Source organism: Ovis aries, chromosome 15 (genome assembly GCF_016772045.2).
Source record: "Ovis aries strain OAR_USU_Benz2616 breed Rambouillet chromosome 15, ARS-UI_Ramb_v3.0, whole genome shotgun sequence".
NCBI lineage: Eukaryota > Metazoa > Chordata > Mammalia > Artiodactyla > Bovidae > Ovis > Ovis aries.
This window is the reverse complement of record NC_056068.1, coordinates 57751397-57768805: the sequence shown is the minus strand read 5'-3', so window position 1 is coordinate 57768805 and position 17409 is coordinate 57751397. Positions and strand designations below refer to the sequence as shown.

The 17409-nt window shown below is 38.4% G+C and overlaps 1 protein-coding gene across 1 annotated transcript in view; it reads right to left on the bottom strand.

Moving 5' to 3' along the window:
- Nucleotides 1–17409, bottom strand: part of METTL15 (methyltransferase 15, mitochondrial 12S rRNA N4-cytidine) — a 230018-nt gene that overhangs the window by 23742 nt on the left and 188867 nt on the right. The window contains exon 5 of the mRNA XM_004016361.5: nucleotides 16715–16893. Within this exon, the coding sequence (XP_004016410.1) occupies nucleotides 16715–16893 (179 nt within the window). The remainder of the gene's footprint in view (nucleotides 1–16714; nucleotides 16894–17409) is intronic.

Sequence of the window (17409 nt, the reverse complement as noted above, 5' to 3'; positions counted from 1 at the left end):
AAAACGTAGTACCTTCAAATCATTACCATGATACTGTCTCTAAAACCGTTCACTGAATAATAATAATTAGGCATCAGAGATCTTCACTCAACAATAATAATTTATATTATTTTTAATAATCACCACATTCTCTCATTGGAAGGACTGATGCTGACGCTAAAGCTCCAACACTTTAATGCGAAGAGACGAATTACTGGAAAAGACCCTGATGCTGGGAAAGATTGAGGGCAGAAGAGGGCAACAGATGATGAGACGGTTGGATGCCATCACCAACTCAATAGACATTAGTTTGAGCAAACTCTGGGAGACAGTGAAGGACAAGGAAGCCTAGTGTGCTGCAGCCCATGGGGTGGCAAAGAACTGGACATGACTTAGTGACTAAACAACAACAACAATAACATTCTTTAAAATCCAAGCCTAGAGCTAATTATATCAGGGCTAGCTTGTCACCTTGTTAATGAGATTCTGATGCATCCTGAATGATTTGGCAGTCAGCCCATCTTTAGAGTTCTTTGATATGATGAAGAAAAGGGGGGGCGGTAGGGGGGGAAAGTAAAGTAACAGCAGGAAATGTTTTCAACAAAAAAGGAATGTTTTCTCCACTCTTGGTGTTTTTTAACACTGCTTCTCAAGCTTCAGGTTCCTAGCTTGTTGACTGTCACGTCTCTGCCTGCTGACATCTTAAAAATCCCTTCAAAAAGTGAGACACCTGCTGCATGTGTAGGAAATCTCTACTGGTGAATCCATTACAAAATTTTTTTACAGCATTTGTTCTATTCACTCAAATGCATTTCATCATTCAATAACCTGCTCACTCACTCATTTTTATGTGTTCATTCAACAAAAGTAAAAAAAAAAAAAGTCTACTAAGGATCAGTCTTCATTTAGTAGTTAAAATATATTGCCTGCTTCAGTTACCCAAGAATTCTGTAAGGTAGTTGCTATAATTTATATCTTCAGATTCAGCTGAGTTCAGTTGAGTCGCTCAGTCATGTCAGACACTTTGCGACCCCATGAACTGCAGCACGCCAGCCCTCCCTGTCCATCGCCAACTCCCACAGTTTATGCAAACTCATGTCCACCGAGTTGGTGATGCCATACAGCCATCTCATTCTCTGTCGTCCCCTTCTCCTTCTGCCCCTAATCCCTCCCAGCATCAGGGTCTTTTCCAGTGAATCAACTCTTCACATGAGGAGGCCAAAGTATTGGAGTTTCAGCTTCAGCATCTGTCCTTCCAATGAACACCCAGGACTGATCTCCTTTAGGATGGACTGGTTGGATCTCCTTGCAGTCCAAGGGACTCTCAAGAGTCTTCTCCAACACCACAGTTCAAAAGCATCAATTCTTCGGTGCTCAGCTTTCTTCACAGTCCAACTTTCACATCCATACATGACCACTGGAAAAACCATAGCCTTGACTAGATGGACCTTTGTTGGCAAAGTAATGTCTCTGCTTTTTAATATGCTATCTGAGTTGGACATGACTGAACGACTTCACTTTCACTTTTTACTTTCATGCATTGGAGAAGGAAATGGCAACCCACTCCAGTGTTCTTGCCCAGAGAATCCCAGGGTTGGTGGAGCCTGGTGGGCTGCCATCTATGGGGTCGTACAGAGTCAGACACGACTGAAGCGTCTTGAGCTGAAGCAACTTGAGCAGCAGCAGCAGCAGCAGCAGGTTGGTCATAACTTTCCTTCCAAGGAGTAAGAGTCTTTTAATTTCATGGCTGCAATCACCATCTGCAGTGATTTTGGAGCCCCCAAAAATAAAGTCTGACACTGTTTCTACTGTTTTCCCATTTATTTCCCATGAAGTGATGGGACCAGATGCCATGATCTTCGTTTTCTGAATGTTGTTTCTCAAGAGGCAGGTTAGGTGGTCTGGTATTCCCATCTCTTTCAGAATTTTCCAGTTTATTGTGATCAACACAGTCAAAGGCTTTGGCATAGTCAATAAATAGCAGAAAACAACAGAATGGGAATGCCTAGAGATCTCCTCAAGAAAATTAGAGATACCAAGGGAACATTTCATGCAAAGATGGGCTCGATAAAGGATAGAAATGGTATGGACCTAACAGAAGCAGAAGATAGTAAGAAGAGGTAGCAAGCATACACAGAAGAACTGTAAAAAAAATCTTCATGACCCAGATAATCACGATGGTGTGATCACTCACCTAGACCCAGACATCCTGCAATGTGAAGTCAAGTGGGCCTTAGGAAGCATCACTACGAACAAAGCTAGTGGAGGTGATGGAATTCCAGTTGAGCTGTTTCAAATCCTGAAAGATGATGCTGTGAAAGCGCTGCACTCAATATGCCAGGAATTTTGGAAAACTCAGCAGTGGTCACAGGACTGGAAAAGGTCAGTTTTCATTCCAATCCCAAAGAAAGGCAATGCCAAAGAATGCTCAAACTACCGCACAATTGCGAACATCTCACACACTAGTAAAATAATGCTCAAAATTCTCCAAGCCAGGCTTCAGTAATACGTGAACCATGAACTTCCAGATGTTCAAGCTGGTTTTAGAAAAGGCAGAGGAACCAGAGATCAAAATTTTCAGATTAAGAAACATCAATTCAGAGAAGGTAATAAATGCCCAAATTTACAAATTTAGATGACAGTGTCACTTCAAATCTACTTGATTGAATAGTTCCTACTTCCTCTAACCCACTCTTTTATCCTTTAAACCAGTTCCCAGAAGATGAGTGCTGAGGCTGCTCTGGAAACTTAGATATGGTTACTCTACATTCAGAAAGCTCTTGCAGGTTATGAGGAAGACAGGGTATAATGAAGTAAATGCTCATTGGAGAAATGAACAGCATGTGGCAAGTAAGTAACTTCAGGAAGACAGTAAAAGGAAAAATTCCAAAAGGATCCAAAATAATGTCTAGTCGTGAAAGAAGTAGACAATTTTTTTTTGTTTGTTTTTGAGGGGAAGGAGAAATGAGAAACAACATATCTTGCAGAGAAAGATCACATACAAAATGATGAAAGTGAGAAAGCATAAAGTGAGTTATTGGACCATGAATGGTAAGCAATTTGGTGTAGACACAGAGTGCATTGGGTGTGGGGCGGGGCCGGTGAGGTGGAGGGGGGAGGCAGAGTGGAGAAGGTGGTGAAGAAATTACTTTAAAAAGATAGGCAGAAGCCAGATCACGAAGAGACTTTTTTTATGTTAGGAGTTTAGGTTCTGTCCTACAGATAATAGGGAACCTACTAAGGATTTTAAGGAGAGCTGTGATAGTAGGAGATTTGTATTTTATAAATATAATTCTGCTAGAGGTTGGGATGGTGGGGACTGGAGACACAGAAGGTATAGATTCCAGTTAGAAGACTATGGTGAATATTCTGGCAAAGATAATTAAGGCGTATAATAAAGCAGCAACAGTGGAAATTGGGGTGGAAAGGAACATAAGGATTTAAGGAGGCAGAATTTAAAAGTTTTAGTGATACACTATTTCTCTTCAAATTAAGGTTGATTTGAAGGTTCTGATTTGGGCTTTTGAGTAAATGTGATTAGGTGCATTAGAAACAGAAGAAGAGGCATGGTCACAGGTACTAAGCAAGGTGAGATTGGGAATGCTGAACTTTATTTGCTGGTGGGGTAAATAGTTGACACGTTCAGAAAATAGTGACAAATATGGGTCTAGAGTTCAGAAGAGATTTTAGCTGCACATGGGCAAATGGATGATGTCAGATCTGTAGAAATGGATGCGGATGTTCAGCATTACACGTACAGTGAGAAAAGAACCAAGGACTGAACTTCCAGCAAACAACAGCATTTAAGACACAAGGAAAGGAAGAGAAATTAGTACTGAAAGACTCATTTAGAATTATTTGCTCAGATGTCAACATCCCACAGGGCTTCTCTGATGGCTCAGATGGTAAAGAATCTGCCTGCAATGAGGAAGACCTGGGTTCAGTCCCAGGGTTGGGAAGATCCCTTGGAGAAAGGCATTGTTACCTACTCCTGTATTCTTGCCTGAAGAATTCCACGGACAGAAGAGCCTGGCAGGCTACAGTCCATGGGGTCACAAAGAGTTGGACACGACTGACAGACTTTCACTTCAGTTCATATCTTTTAAAAAATTACCAAAAGAAAAGGGAAATCATTAAAAGGAAAGAATAAAAAAATACTAGGTTAAAAAAACAGTGCTTATCCTGGTCTATTCATATTCTAATGTTTTAGCAGCAAAGGTTAGTCAACCAATAGAGTGGTATAGCTAACAGATACACTAAACTGATGCTTGCAATTATCAAGATTACACTATAAAATGTCACAAAGAAATAGGGCAATGAGAATTAAACTTACTAACAGAACACAAATCGTGATATGAATCATGAGATTAAAAACAAACAAACAAAAAACTGGGACTGAGTGAAGCAATACCCCAGAGGAGAAGAGAAAATACTAGTGATGGAGTAGGTACAGCAGGGCCTCAGTGCCTTTGTTATTGCTTAGTTTCTCTGTCTTGAGAATGCTTCTCCTAGAATTGTCACTTGGCTGCTTATTCTTTTAGATTCGTGTAAAGGCTACTTCTTCAGGGAAACCTTCCTAAAACCCCTAACCAGGCTAGGGCCCCCTACTGTACTCTCTGTAAGCCTTGTGTGTGTTAAGTTGCTTCAGTCTTTGCGACCCTATGGACTTGAGTCTTCTTGGCTCCTCTGCCATGGGATTCTCCAGGCAAGAATCCTGGAGTAGCTCCCCTTGCCATCCTCCAGGGGATCTTCCCGACTCAGGGATCAAACCTGCAACTCTTAAGTCTCCTGCATTGGCAGACAGGTTCTTTACCACTAGCACCAACTGCAAACTTTGTACAATTATACTAAATCATGTAAGTTAATACTAACCCTATGTGTTTTCTTTATAACACTTATAGAAATTATAATTATCTGTTTATTTGCATGATTATTTGCTTAATACCTGATTCTCTCTCTGAGGCCTAGAAAGATTAAACAACTTGGCAAAGTTACGCAACTGTTAAATAGCAAAACCCAGGCTTGAATGTAGTTCTGTCTGATTCGAAAGCCTATATTCTCCAGTCATGCCACACTGTTACGAGGAAGTTAAAAGATGAACAAGCTGCTATAGTAGTTTAAATCAAAGACCAAGTTGGGAGATCAAGGATGGAATCATGAGAAATATAAAGTATCATTAAGTTGGGCTTTAATGGTGGACAGGTTTTCAACCAGTGGAGATGGAAGAAGAACTTTTTATTTTTTGGAGAAAAAAACCATGTTTAGAGGAAAAAGGACAGAACATTTAGGCAGGAATACAGAGGATAATGAGAGAGGTGTGAAAAGAATGTTCTGGACCACAGAATGGACACAAATATATCAAGTATGGGAGTCTGGGATTAAACATGTGAGCAAAGGACAGCCACTGAAAGTTTTTGAACAAGTAAATGACATGGTTAGTAAAGCCGTGATGTCTTAGGGGGTTGACTGGATGTTAAAGAATGGTACAAAGTCTACTCAAATGAACTTAAGATAAAAAAACAATTATTAAAAGGAAATGTATGAATCACAGGGGGCTTCCTTGGTGCCTCAGACAGTAAAGCGTCTGCCTGCAAAGTGGGAGACCCGAGTTCAATTTCTGGGTTGGGAAGATCCCCTGGAGAAGGAAATGGCAACCCACTCCAGTACTCTTGCCTGGAAAATTTCATGCACTGAGGAGCCTGGTTGGCTACAGTCCACGCGGTCGCAAAGAGTTGGACACGACTGAGTGACTTCACACTCACTCACTCATACTCATGAATCACAGGAAGTCAATTGTAGGGAGTAACAGTAGACCTTAAAAGAACTGAAAAGCTAACAGACAAGCATTCTTTTCACATGTTTGTACATGGATTTGTGTGTGTATATCTCTGAAACATCTCCATTTTCTGGATGTCTATTATTTCAGTAAACTAATTTTCTTCACTCTGTTCTTGATTCCCAATTCTCCTAATTACGGCTTTCACCTTGTTCTTGATTGAAAAAGAGGCAAACCTGGCCCTAATTCTTCATTCCCAATACCATATAATAATTATAGATTCTGGTCTTCATGGTTCAAAATTTGAGAGATGTATCTAATTTACATGACTTTATAATCAGTTGCTTCAAGGGTAACCTGATATAATGAACATGGCTACATAGGTTTTACCCTTTCCTTATCAGGTATTGGGAGTTGGTAGGGACCTATGCAATTGCAAAGAAAGAGGATGTATGCTGGATGGATACTCCAAAATATGTGTATGATGGAGCTGAGTGAGGAAAATGAATGCTGGTAGATCTTTAAGGAGGTTATTGTAATAATCTAACTAAGGGATAAACAGTGGTCCTGATAGGTATGGAAAAGGAGGGGAGTCAATCATCAGTGAGGATCAGGACAGAATTTAAAAACTGATCAAATTGAGGGGAGGTAACTTGGAAATAATTCAAAGATGTTTCTGAAGTTTGCACACTGTGGGCTAGGAAAATGTCTGTTATAGTTTCATAAAACATTAGGGATTGTGGGGGAGGTCTAATACACCCATCTTTTGTAAGAAAATAAAACAGACCAGAGTGAAAATTGACTTGTCTTGAATAGCAGCCAATTAGTGACAGAGTAAGGAATTAAGAATCAGGAAAATGAGATTTGGGCAGTAGGTGGTAATAAAAATTGGACCTTGGTGGAGTGGGGTGGTATTCCAAGATTCCCAAGGAAATGGATAAAAACAATATTCCATGTGAAGAGTTAAAGATACAAAATGGATAAGAAAGCTGTGGTACATATACACAATGGAGTATTACTCAGCCGTTAAAAAGAATTCATTTGAATCAGTTCTGTTGAGATGGATGAAACTGGAGCCGATTATACAGAGTGAAGTAAGCCAGAAAGAAAAACACCAATACAGTATACTAACACATATATATGGAATTTAGGAAGATGGCAATGACGACCCTGTATGCAAGACAGGGAAAGAGACACAGATATGTATAACGGACTTTGGGACTCAGAGGGAGAGGGAGAGGGTGGGATGATTTGGGAGAATGCCATTCTAACATGTATACTATCATGTGAATTGAATCGCCAGTCTATGTCTGACGCAGGATGCAGCATGCTTGGGGCTGGTGCATGGGGATGACCCAGAAAGATGTTGTGGGGAGGGAGGTGGGAGGGGGGTCATGTTTGGGAACGCATGTAAGAATTAAAGATTTTAAAATTAAAAAAAAAAAAAAGATACAAAATGAAAGATTCCTAGGTTAGTGAAGTAAAGATGAAAGAGTAAGAAAATTGGGCCCAGAATGACAAAAGATGAAGTAGAAGCGGGTCAGGACTAAGGAAGGCTAGCCACAGTTAGCTAGGTATAGAACTTGAAAGAAATCAAATTAGCCAGGAACCAAGAACAGTTTGGCTCAGTACATAAAGCAATGCAGGAGACTGCCTGCAATGGGCTGGGAAGATCCTCTGGAGAAGGAAATGGCAACCCACTCCAGTATTCTTGCCTAGGAAATCCCATAGACAGATGGGATTTAGTCTGCCTATATACAGTCTGGCTGGCAGGCTACAGTCCATGGAATCACAAGAGTTGGATATGACTTAGACATGACTTAATTTTCACTTGCAAAAGTATAGAGTATAAAACAGTAAGAAATGGAATAATGATGTAAAAGAATGCATTTCCCTTCTCTTATACCATAGAAGCAGTCTGAAATTCTGCCATAATCAGGAAAAACATGAGGACTTGGTTATTCTAAATTAAGAATCTGACTTAATTCAAGGTCACATTTAAGATAGAAGATCTCAAGATAATGAAGAATTCCAGGGATTGCAATTGTGCTGGGTCCTGGGACAGGACCATGAGTTACCCATTTTCTATTCCTCACAGCTCCCTGAAATCTTACTTGCTTCATTTATTTGTTCATTAATTTTTTTTTAAATTTCTGTTATTAATAAGTTTCTACTGTGTGACAGGGTCTTTTCTATAAATAGCCATCACTCTCCCTCTAAAAGGTTCAATTCAAAGGTCTCTTTGTCTATAACTCTACTCAAACCCTCTCTTCAATAACTTAGACCTTCTCAGCACATTAAAATCAGTTGCTCCCTTCTCTGTATTTCCATACCTTTTTGTTTTTGACTCTGTTATCCATATCATTTACTATAGGGTGACAGAGTGAGTTGCTTATATGACTATTTCCTATATGAGTATATGAGATCCTGGAAGATTGAGCTGTCAGTGTTCTCCACTGAAAATTCATGCTGGCCCTATCATAAGAAAGGGATTTGGAGTAGTGTTGTACATAAGAGTACAGGGTCCAGAGTGAAATTGTCTGTATGCCTGTGCTCAGCCACGTCTGACTCTTAGTGACCTGATGGACTGTAGCCCACCAGGCTCCTTTCTCCATGGGATGGTTTTAGGCAAGAATACTGGAGTGGTTTGCCATTTCTTCCTCCAGAGAATCTTCCCAACCCAGGGATAGAACCTTCATCTTTTTACGTCTCTTGCACTGGCTGATGGGTTCTTTACTGCTAGAGCTACCTGGGAAGCCCCCAGAGAGAGATTACTAGCTTTCAATTCCAGCTCCACTTAACAAGAGACAAGCTATCTAGCCTCTTTGTACAAGTTTTTAGTTCCTCATCTGTAAAATGGGGATAAAAATAGTACTTGCTTTACGGGTAGTCATGAGGACTGAGTTAATAATGGAAAATAAGTTAGGAGAGTGTCAAGTATTAGTTCAAAAAGTGTTAGCTAGCATTATTATTGGAGAAGGCAATGGCACCCCACTCCAGTACTCTTGCCTGGAGAATCCCATGGACGGAGGAGCCTGGTAGGCTGCAGTCCATGGGGTCGCAAAGAGTCGGACACGACTGAGTGACTTCACTTTCATGCACTGGAGAAGGAAATGGCAACCCACACAAGTGTTCTTGCCTGGAGGATCCCAGGGATGGCGGAGCCTGGTGGGCTGCCGTCTATGGGGTAGCACAGAGTCGGGCAAGACTGAAGTGACTTAGCAGCAGCAGCAGCACCAGCAGCAGCATTATTACATTAGGATTAGGTCACAGTCACTTGGGATTAGCATTTCCTACATCCTATTTGGTACTTCAAACTGAGCATAACCAGATTTTTTAGAAGGAAAATTTTCAGGTTTCCCTTTCTTCCCCCCCTCCCCCCAACATTTCATTTCATTCTCTTCTGAGTTGACCTTCTTGTACAGAATGTCTCTGGTAAAGATTACTTATTAAAATAAGAATAAGTTTACTTATGAAATGTCATTTGATAATTTAGTTGGCATGAAGTTACCATACCAATACACACAGGGTATAACAGATTGAACTCAAGAAATTTAAAATGACAGGAGAATAAATGCATTATCATAGGCAGTAGCAAAGACAACTATGACTCACTGGCAAACCATCCAAATTCGACTATAGGTTTAACCATACCATTTTTTACTAGCATCATAATTGAACTCTTGGACATCTTTGTTTATTTCTTATTATGGCAACATTACTAAAAAGAGTGCTTTTTGGGAAAGAAGGAGGAAGCAACATGTAGGCTATTAAAATAATAAAGGAATGGCAAACCAGTCTGATTAGCTTCATCAGGAAACAGTTTATGTTCCACTAAAATTTGATGGCAATGCCTTTCTTACTGAATGCTATATTCATTTTTTACTTTTAAAAATTCTCTCTGAATCAACAAAATTTTGCTGGGAAAAGGGAGTGATTTCAAAGGCAAGTTGAGGCCTAAGCCACCAATGCTACTGTGGAAAGATACACCTTACATGTACCAATAGAGAAAAGAATGACTATTCTTTATAAAACTCATGTACCCTCTCAAGTAACCTCTAAAGAAAAAACAGCTTGGAATCACACTGTGATTTGCCTGTGGACAGGAATTCCAGGGTAGAAGACCACACTCAGGGTTCTACCTAGTGCACTTATTTGCTCTTTGGATCATCCAAGTAGTGGACAAAGAGAATAAAATGCTTAAAAGTGTATTTACACTTTAAAATTCACAGTGAGGTGAAGTGAAGTGAAGTTGCTCAGTCATGTCCGACTCTTTGTGACCCCATGGACTGTAGCCTACAAAGCTTCTCTGTCCATGGAATTTTCCAGCCAAGAGTACTGGAGTGGGTTGCCATTTCCTTCTCCAGGGAATCTTCCCGACCCAGGGATCAAACCCGGGTCTCCAACATTGCAGGCAGATGCTTTGCCGTCTGAACGACAGAGAATTTTCCCAGAGAACTTTCCAAATATGATCTTCTTTATTGGTCATATTAGGAATTAGCTATCCCTCTCTTCCAGATGAGAAAATAAGTATCAGACAAGATAAGTGACTTATTTAAGTTCACAAATCTATTAAGCTGCAGAAACAGAAATAGAACTTGAGTCTCACCTATTCCTAAAGCTGCTTTAACTGATACTGAGGACTTTGATGTTTAGGTTCCCTGCTCTTCAACATGAAGGGCAGAATACAATTGATTCTCAGTAATAGCTAACAATTTATAATTGTTTTTCCTGAATTTTTATTTTACTTTGGCTGAGAATGTACACCTCTTTTTATTGATTTATTTGTTCAACAAGCCATCATTAAGCTCTGGCCATGTAACCAGTACATGAGTCAGAATAAAGGTTATATCAAAGTGTTAGCCAGGGAATAATGTCTATATGTTTAATCAACAAGGATTAGACATATCTAAGAAGCTTCTTCCCACCCCTCTTTTCCCATTGAAAAATTGATAGTATAAGCCTTCTGTCAATGTTTGATAATCAGTGGATTAATTATATATTTTGTGAATTTGAATCCAAATCCCAATGACCTGAAAAGGGATCAGTATATTTCTCTGATTTTTGCATGAGCTTCGAAACTCCAAGTGAATTTCAATATTCATTAAAGTAAAATATGATTAATAGGATTAACATTTGCTAAACAAAAATAAAGATGATCATCATCATAAATATTATTCACTTTCACCATAAATATTATTTACTTCCATTTCAAGATGAGAAAGATGCAGCGTAGAACTGTTCAAGTTTACACAGAAAGCAAGTTGTAGAACCAGGACTTTAACTAAGATCTTTACATCAAACTAAATTTAATAGTTAAGATTAAATGGTCATTTTTCCCCCTTTGATGTATCCAGAGAATTGAAAGAGAAATGGAATAAAGAATAGCCCTGTATGAAATATGAGCAGTTTATTGAGGAAAATAATCAGACTTTTTTTTTATTCAGAGATATCCAGAGCCAAAACCATTTTTAAGCCTACACAAATCAAATATACATTAATTCTGCAAAATCTAGGCCATGGCCATTTTGTCAAAATTAAATGCATAAATCTTTTTCCTGAAGAGCTTGAGTAATTTTATATGTACCATTTCTCATCTTTAAAGATTCTTAATTAGTAAAAATATTGTATGAGTATTTTTTTTTCAGAGTATCCTAAAATTATAAGGGAGGGCAATGTGTATTTTCTAATTTACCTGAGTATTTTAGTATTAATGTTAGACCGTTTTGGTATGGGAGATTCACTGTTTCCATTTCAACATATAATGCACATAAAATTTTTTGAGATATGCCAAATTCTTTATTCAAACTAAGCCCCAAAATTTGTGTGTATTTTGCATATATGACACTTCTCAAATTAGAGCAACCACATTTCAAGAGCTCAACAGACATCTGTGACTAGTGGCATCTATATTAGACAGTATAAGTCCAGGGGAAAAGATAAATAGTAAGCAAGAGATAAGAACAGCACAAATGCTATAACAAGCTAATGCAGTGCTATGGGAGCAAAAAGGAGAGAATCTCAACTAATTTGTGTAGGACTGGAAAAAAATTCCTAAAGGAAGTGACATTTCAACTAAGCTCAAAAGGAAGAGCTGACATTAGCCACAGGAAAGGGTAGGTGTAGGGAACTTTAGTGGAGGGAACAACTGTATATGTGTTATTTATATGAAAATTCCTGGCTACGAGCTTTAAATAGTGTGTATAATCAGTGAAGTCCTTCAGGTTGTTTTTGGAATTATCTTACAAATTACTGACTTGGTAATTTACAAAGTAATTCATGGTAGTTTAAGTGTTCTGTTCCAACTGAAAGCCCCAAATCTGTCTTCTGGAACTCCCATGATTGGGAAAATACTCGAACTGTAGTTATTTGTACAATGGCACTAGGCTTTAGGTTTTAGAAATACATCTTAATCACTTGAATTATTATATAATTCCACTAAGTATATTGTGATTAGAAGAGTGGTGGTCTTTCTTGTTGTGACAGATTATTAGTTTTTTGAAAGCAAAGGAAGCAATTTAAATTCTCATCCATATATGGGTTTTACTATGTGTCAGGAACACTGGCATATTTCCCAAAGTGCTTGATAATATTGAACATATTTAGCATGAATTTATGAAGAACCAAAAAAGACATTCAAATATAATCCTGCATATTATAGCCTGATAAAATACAGGTTTGTTAAATAAAGATATTGCTTAGGAACTGTACTAGGCTGAACAATGTCACCCAGAGTTCATGTCCACCAGAACCCTGTGAATGTGACTTTATTTGGAAATAAGAACTTTGCAGAGACAATCAAGTTAAGATGAGTGTGTACTGGATTAGGGTAGGCCCTGTATCAAACATGACTGATGTCCTTATAATAAGGAATTCTGGACACAAAGGCAGATGCACAAGAACACCATGTGATGATGGTGTGGCCTGTAGACTTAGTGAGGCGTATACAGATCACCAAGGACTGTTGGCAACTCCCAAAAACTAGGAACAGTCAAGGAAACATTCTTCCCAGAGCCCTGATAAAACTTTGGTTTTGGACTTCTGCCTTCCAGAACTGTGAAAGAATAACTTTCTGTTGTTTTAAGCCATGTAGTGTGCAGTGCTTTGTTATAGCAGCAGTATGAAGCTAATACAGGAAACTTCTTGGGCTCTCCATTCCTTCCTGTATTTCCTTTATGAAGCAGCTGTCTTAAGAGACTTCTGTCTAAAGGACTTCAAGATTAATCTCTTTCTCTACTAAACAAATTGCATTCTACTTTCCAGTGTTCCATACAGTCCTGTTCCCACCAAAAGAACCACAGATCTGTTTGCTTACAGCCCAGGGCACTTACTATTGTCAATACATAATTTAATGAAATATCACATGAATGGGTGAAATATGAATACAAAAGGAAACACAGTTGCTGTTTCCATGAATACTAAGTTGGAGACTTTAGAAACTTTTCTCTTATAAAGGTAAGTCATGTACAAATGCAATCAAATTAGATGTGGGTGAGGTAATTATTAAGACAAAAATAATGAAAATCAAGAAAATGTGCTCATTCAGATTGCGTTGGCAGTATCTTTAAATTCTTATTTCATTTTAATAAAAGCAAAATTAGAGCTTATAGAATATATGCCAGAGGTGTGGTTATGTAAGGTGTGGTTTATGTAACACACACACAAACACATATACATATATATGTTCTATAATTCTCCACTTGAATCAACTTTTTCTATGAGCCACACAATCATAACTTCAGGTTACAATAAATAAGAGTGTTACAACTATAAGTACAAGTTTCTAATACCATGTTTTTATTCTATCCACTTATTAGCCTGTTAGTTTCATGAACATAGAAGCTTTCTGATTTGCTTTTCATTCTACCTTTGGTATTTAGTAAAATGCCTGGAATATAGCAGCCTCTCCCAAAATATTTTTTGAATAAATAAGCACAAAATGGAAAACAATTTGTTCTGTTTTTCCCTTCTCCAAAGAATTATAAAAAACATCTATTTCTGCTTTATTGACTATGCCAAAGCCTTTGACTGTGTGGATCACAATAAACTGTGGAAAATTCTGAAAGAGATGGGAATACCAGACCACCTGACCTGCCTCTTGAGAAACCTATATGCAGGTCAGGAAGCAATAGTTAGAACTGGACATGGAACAACAGACTGGTTCCAAATAGGAAAAGGAGTATGTCAAGGCAGTATATTGTCACCCTGCCTATTTAACTTCTATGCAGAGTACATCATGACACACGCTGGACTGGAAGAAACACAAGCTGGAATCAAGATTGCCAGGAGAAATCTCAATAACCTCACATATGCAGATGACACCACCCTTATGGCAGAAAGTGAAGAGGAACTGAAAAGCCTCTTAATGAAAGTGAAAGAGGAGAGTGAAAAAGTTGGCTTAAAGCTCAACATTCAGAAAACGAAGATCATGGCATCCAGTCCCATCACTACATGGGAAATAGATGGGGAAACAGTGGAAACAGTGTCAGACTTTATTATTTTGGGCTCCAAAATCACTGGAGATGGTGACTGCAGCCATGAAATTGAAAGATGCTTACTCCTTGGAAGGAAAGTTATGACCAACTTAGATAGCATATTCAAAAGCAGAGACATTACTTTGCCAACAAAGGTCCGTCTAGTCAAGGCTATGGTTTTTCCAGCAGTCATGTATGGATGTGAGAGTTGGACTGTGAAGAAAGCTGAGTGCTGAAGAATTGATGCTTTTGAACTATGGTGTTGGAGAAGACTCTTGAGAGTCCCTTGGACTGCAAGGAGATCCAACCAGTCCGTTCTAAAAGAGATCAGTCCTGGGTGTTCTTTGGAAGGTATGATGCTAAAGCTGAAACTCCAGTACTTTGGCCACCTCATGTGAAGAGTTGACTCATTGGAAAAGACCCTGATGCTGGGAGGGATTGAGGGCAGGAGGAGAAAGGGACAACAGAGCATGAGATGGCTGCATGGATCACCAACTCGATGGATGTGAGTTTGAGTGAACTCCGGGTGATGGTGATGAACAGGGTGGCCTGGCATGCTGCGATTCATGGGGTCGCAGAGTCGGACATGACTGAGCAACTGAACTAAACCAACTGAAAGAATTCTATCATCATCAATAAAGTTGTATTATTTGGGCTGATTTGTGCCATAAAAATGGATTATAAAGAATTCAAGTTTTCAATGGCATTTACTAAAATGGGAATTTACCTATACATACATGAAAATTCTCATGTTTATATCATTTGTCATAGCCAAAATACACTTTTCACAACATGATTTTTCTGAAAACACTTAAATTGTTCCTGTTCTACAACTTCATATAATCTCTATCGAATACCATACTGCTCTTTTCCCAAGTTCATAGATTAGAGTTCTGAGACAGAAAAGGTAGCTTAATTTCTTAAAGGCAGATTCTCAATGGTGCCTCAAATACATGACCGTTCAAATTCTAGATTTGACTAGAATCCCTTGACTTGGTTTTTTCAATTACCAGATAAGATTCTTTGACTGGATGATCTCTAGGATGCCCTCTAACCCTGAGTCCTCATTTTTCAGCATCGATAGTTTTGGATTTTCTTCTTAATAAAAAATAATGTGACTTCTCACTGCTTTTCTTTCCAAAATGGAAGACAGAGAACACAGCTAGTTAATGACAGAAAGGATAAGGTGGAGATAGACGTGTTAGTGCATATGGAGTAGGAAGAAGGGAAGGGACAGAAGACAGGGTGAATGTGATGTCAATCTGCTGGTATAAATGCTTTGGGGGAGAAAATCATGGAATATTTTATGCCCACATAACCCGCAAGATTTTACTTACTTTACTTACTTACTTGCTACAGGAATTTCAATGGTAAGAGGGAAGGGCCTTGAGGTATATAGCAAAAAACTAAAGACTTGGTCCACTCTTCATATTTTATGATTAGTAGCTAAGTAAAACATAGTCTTATTAACTTATGTTATAGAGCAATGGCTACAGGATCTCTAAATCTTGATCTTAGTGAATTTATATTGTTTTATTCCTTAAACTATGGATAATATTAAGATAGAGGCAACTAAAACTAGGTTCTTTCTACAAGCTACGTAAATATTCTCTTTTTTCCTTCTTTAGCTACTTAAAGTAACTTACTAAGAACTTTTGAAACAAATCTTATTACCTTTGGTAAATGAAAATGATGTAGGATTTCAGATGGTCCAACAAGATGAAGAATTTACCACTGGAATTCTGTTAAATAACTGCAGGAGTTGTATTTTTGCCTTAGAAAACTTTCATCATGGAACACAGCTGTGAAACAACTTTGGCTTCAAACAGAAAGGCTATAATAAAGCACCTCCTAGCTAGACTTAAGTTCAAGAGGTTTATAGTGGCGAAGAGCAGAAAAGATGAAATGTTTCAATAACCCCCTCAGGCTGATTTAGTTAGCATTCACAAAGTGGAATAACCTATACATCACATACTCTTTGTTAGCTGGTTGTTTAGAATAGATGTATGAGTCACTGGATTTTATTTTAGCAGTTGGGAGATGCAATTCTCCTTTTGCCCAAAATATTAAAATGCAGAAATGTGAAACTAAGAGAGGTAATGTCAGATCTTATACAGGATGCTTATCAACTACTGTGATGGATCGAGAAATTCTTCTGCTCCTGTCATTCCACATTTCACCTTGGTAGGCACAAATGATAAATCACCTCATGCAAAAAACAAAAAATTCTATTATTAAACCAATCAGCAAACTACAGTATATTTTTAAAAATTGTTTGTGGGAGAGAGGTGTTGGAGGGGAGAGGCTTATAAAACCAAAAAAAGCTGGCATAAGAGAAGGATAGGCAAGATTCTACCCTGCATGATTTCAAGTACAGATAAATCCCTTTGGGACTTCAGGGGATTTATACATACACACACATACACACATATATGTATATATATTTTTTCTTCTCTCAGACACTGTTTAGAATTAACGAGGGTACCTGCAACAATGCTGGCAAGCTGCTGGGTTCTAGTGATGGGGTAGAGGGCGCGTGCCTGAACAATTGCTGAAGCGATTTTCTTGGCGTGCTTCTCCTCTCCGTATGCTCTCAGGATGGACGCAAGTGCCTGTTGATCTAACGCGTTCACAACATCAGCTGCGGTGGGCATATCAGGGTACCTACGCACAAGAAGGGTCAGTTAGTTCACTGATGTCAGTTGTCATTGATAAGAGGTAAAACTTCACAGAACTGAGATCAAGTCAGGCATACACACATAGTCTAAGAAGGCTTCTGAAGTGTTTAAAGTCACAGACTGAAATCTTACACAAATGAAACAGATTTTTCATTTCAAATACCCATGATTATGGAAGTGGGACTGTGTAGGACATTCAATAAGGTCCAGGGCAGCAGAAAGTTAAAATACTTTATTAGCCTTTGGTTCAGAAAGAAGTTATTATTGCTTATGAAGATTTCTCCTAAACTAAAATAATGGAAAATATTTTAGATTTAGTTTGTTCAAATTTAAATTACTGCTTGAATTTTTTATTTCAGTACAGAAGATACAAGACTTACTGACTGATATTAAATGAGTCTGTATCTCAGGAACTTAACTAAACCTAAGGATGTAAAGTAACCTACTACTTATAAGAGGGTACAAATTAAATTGAGAAAGTCTAAATAAGAAGATGCTGCTG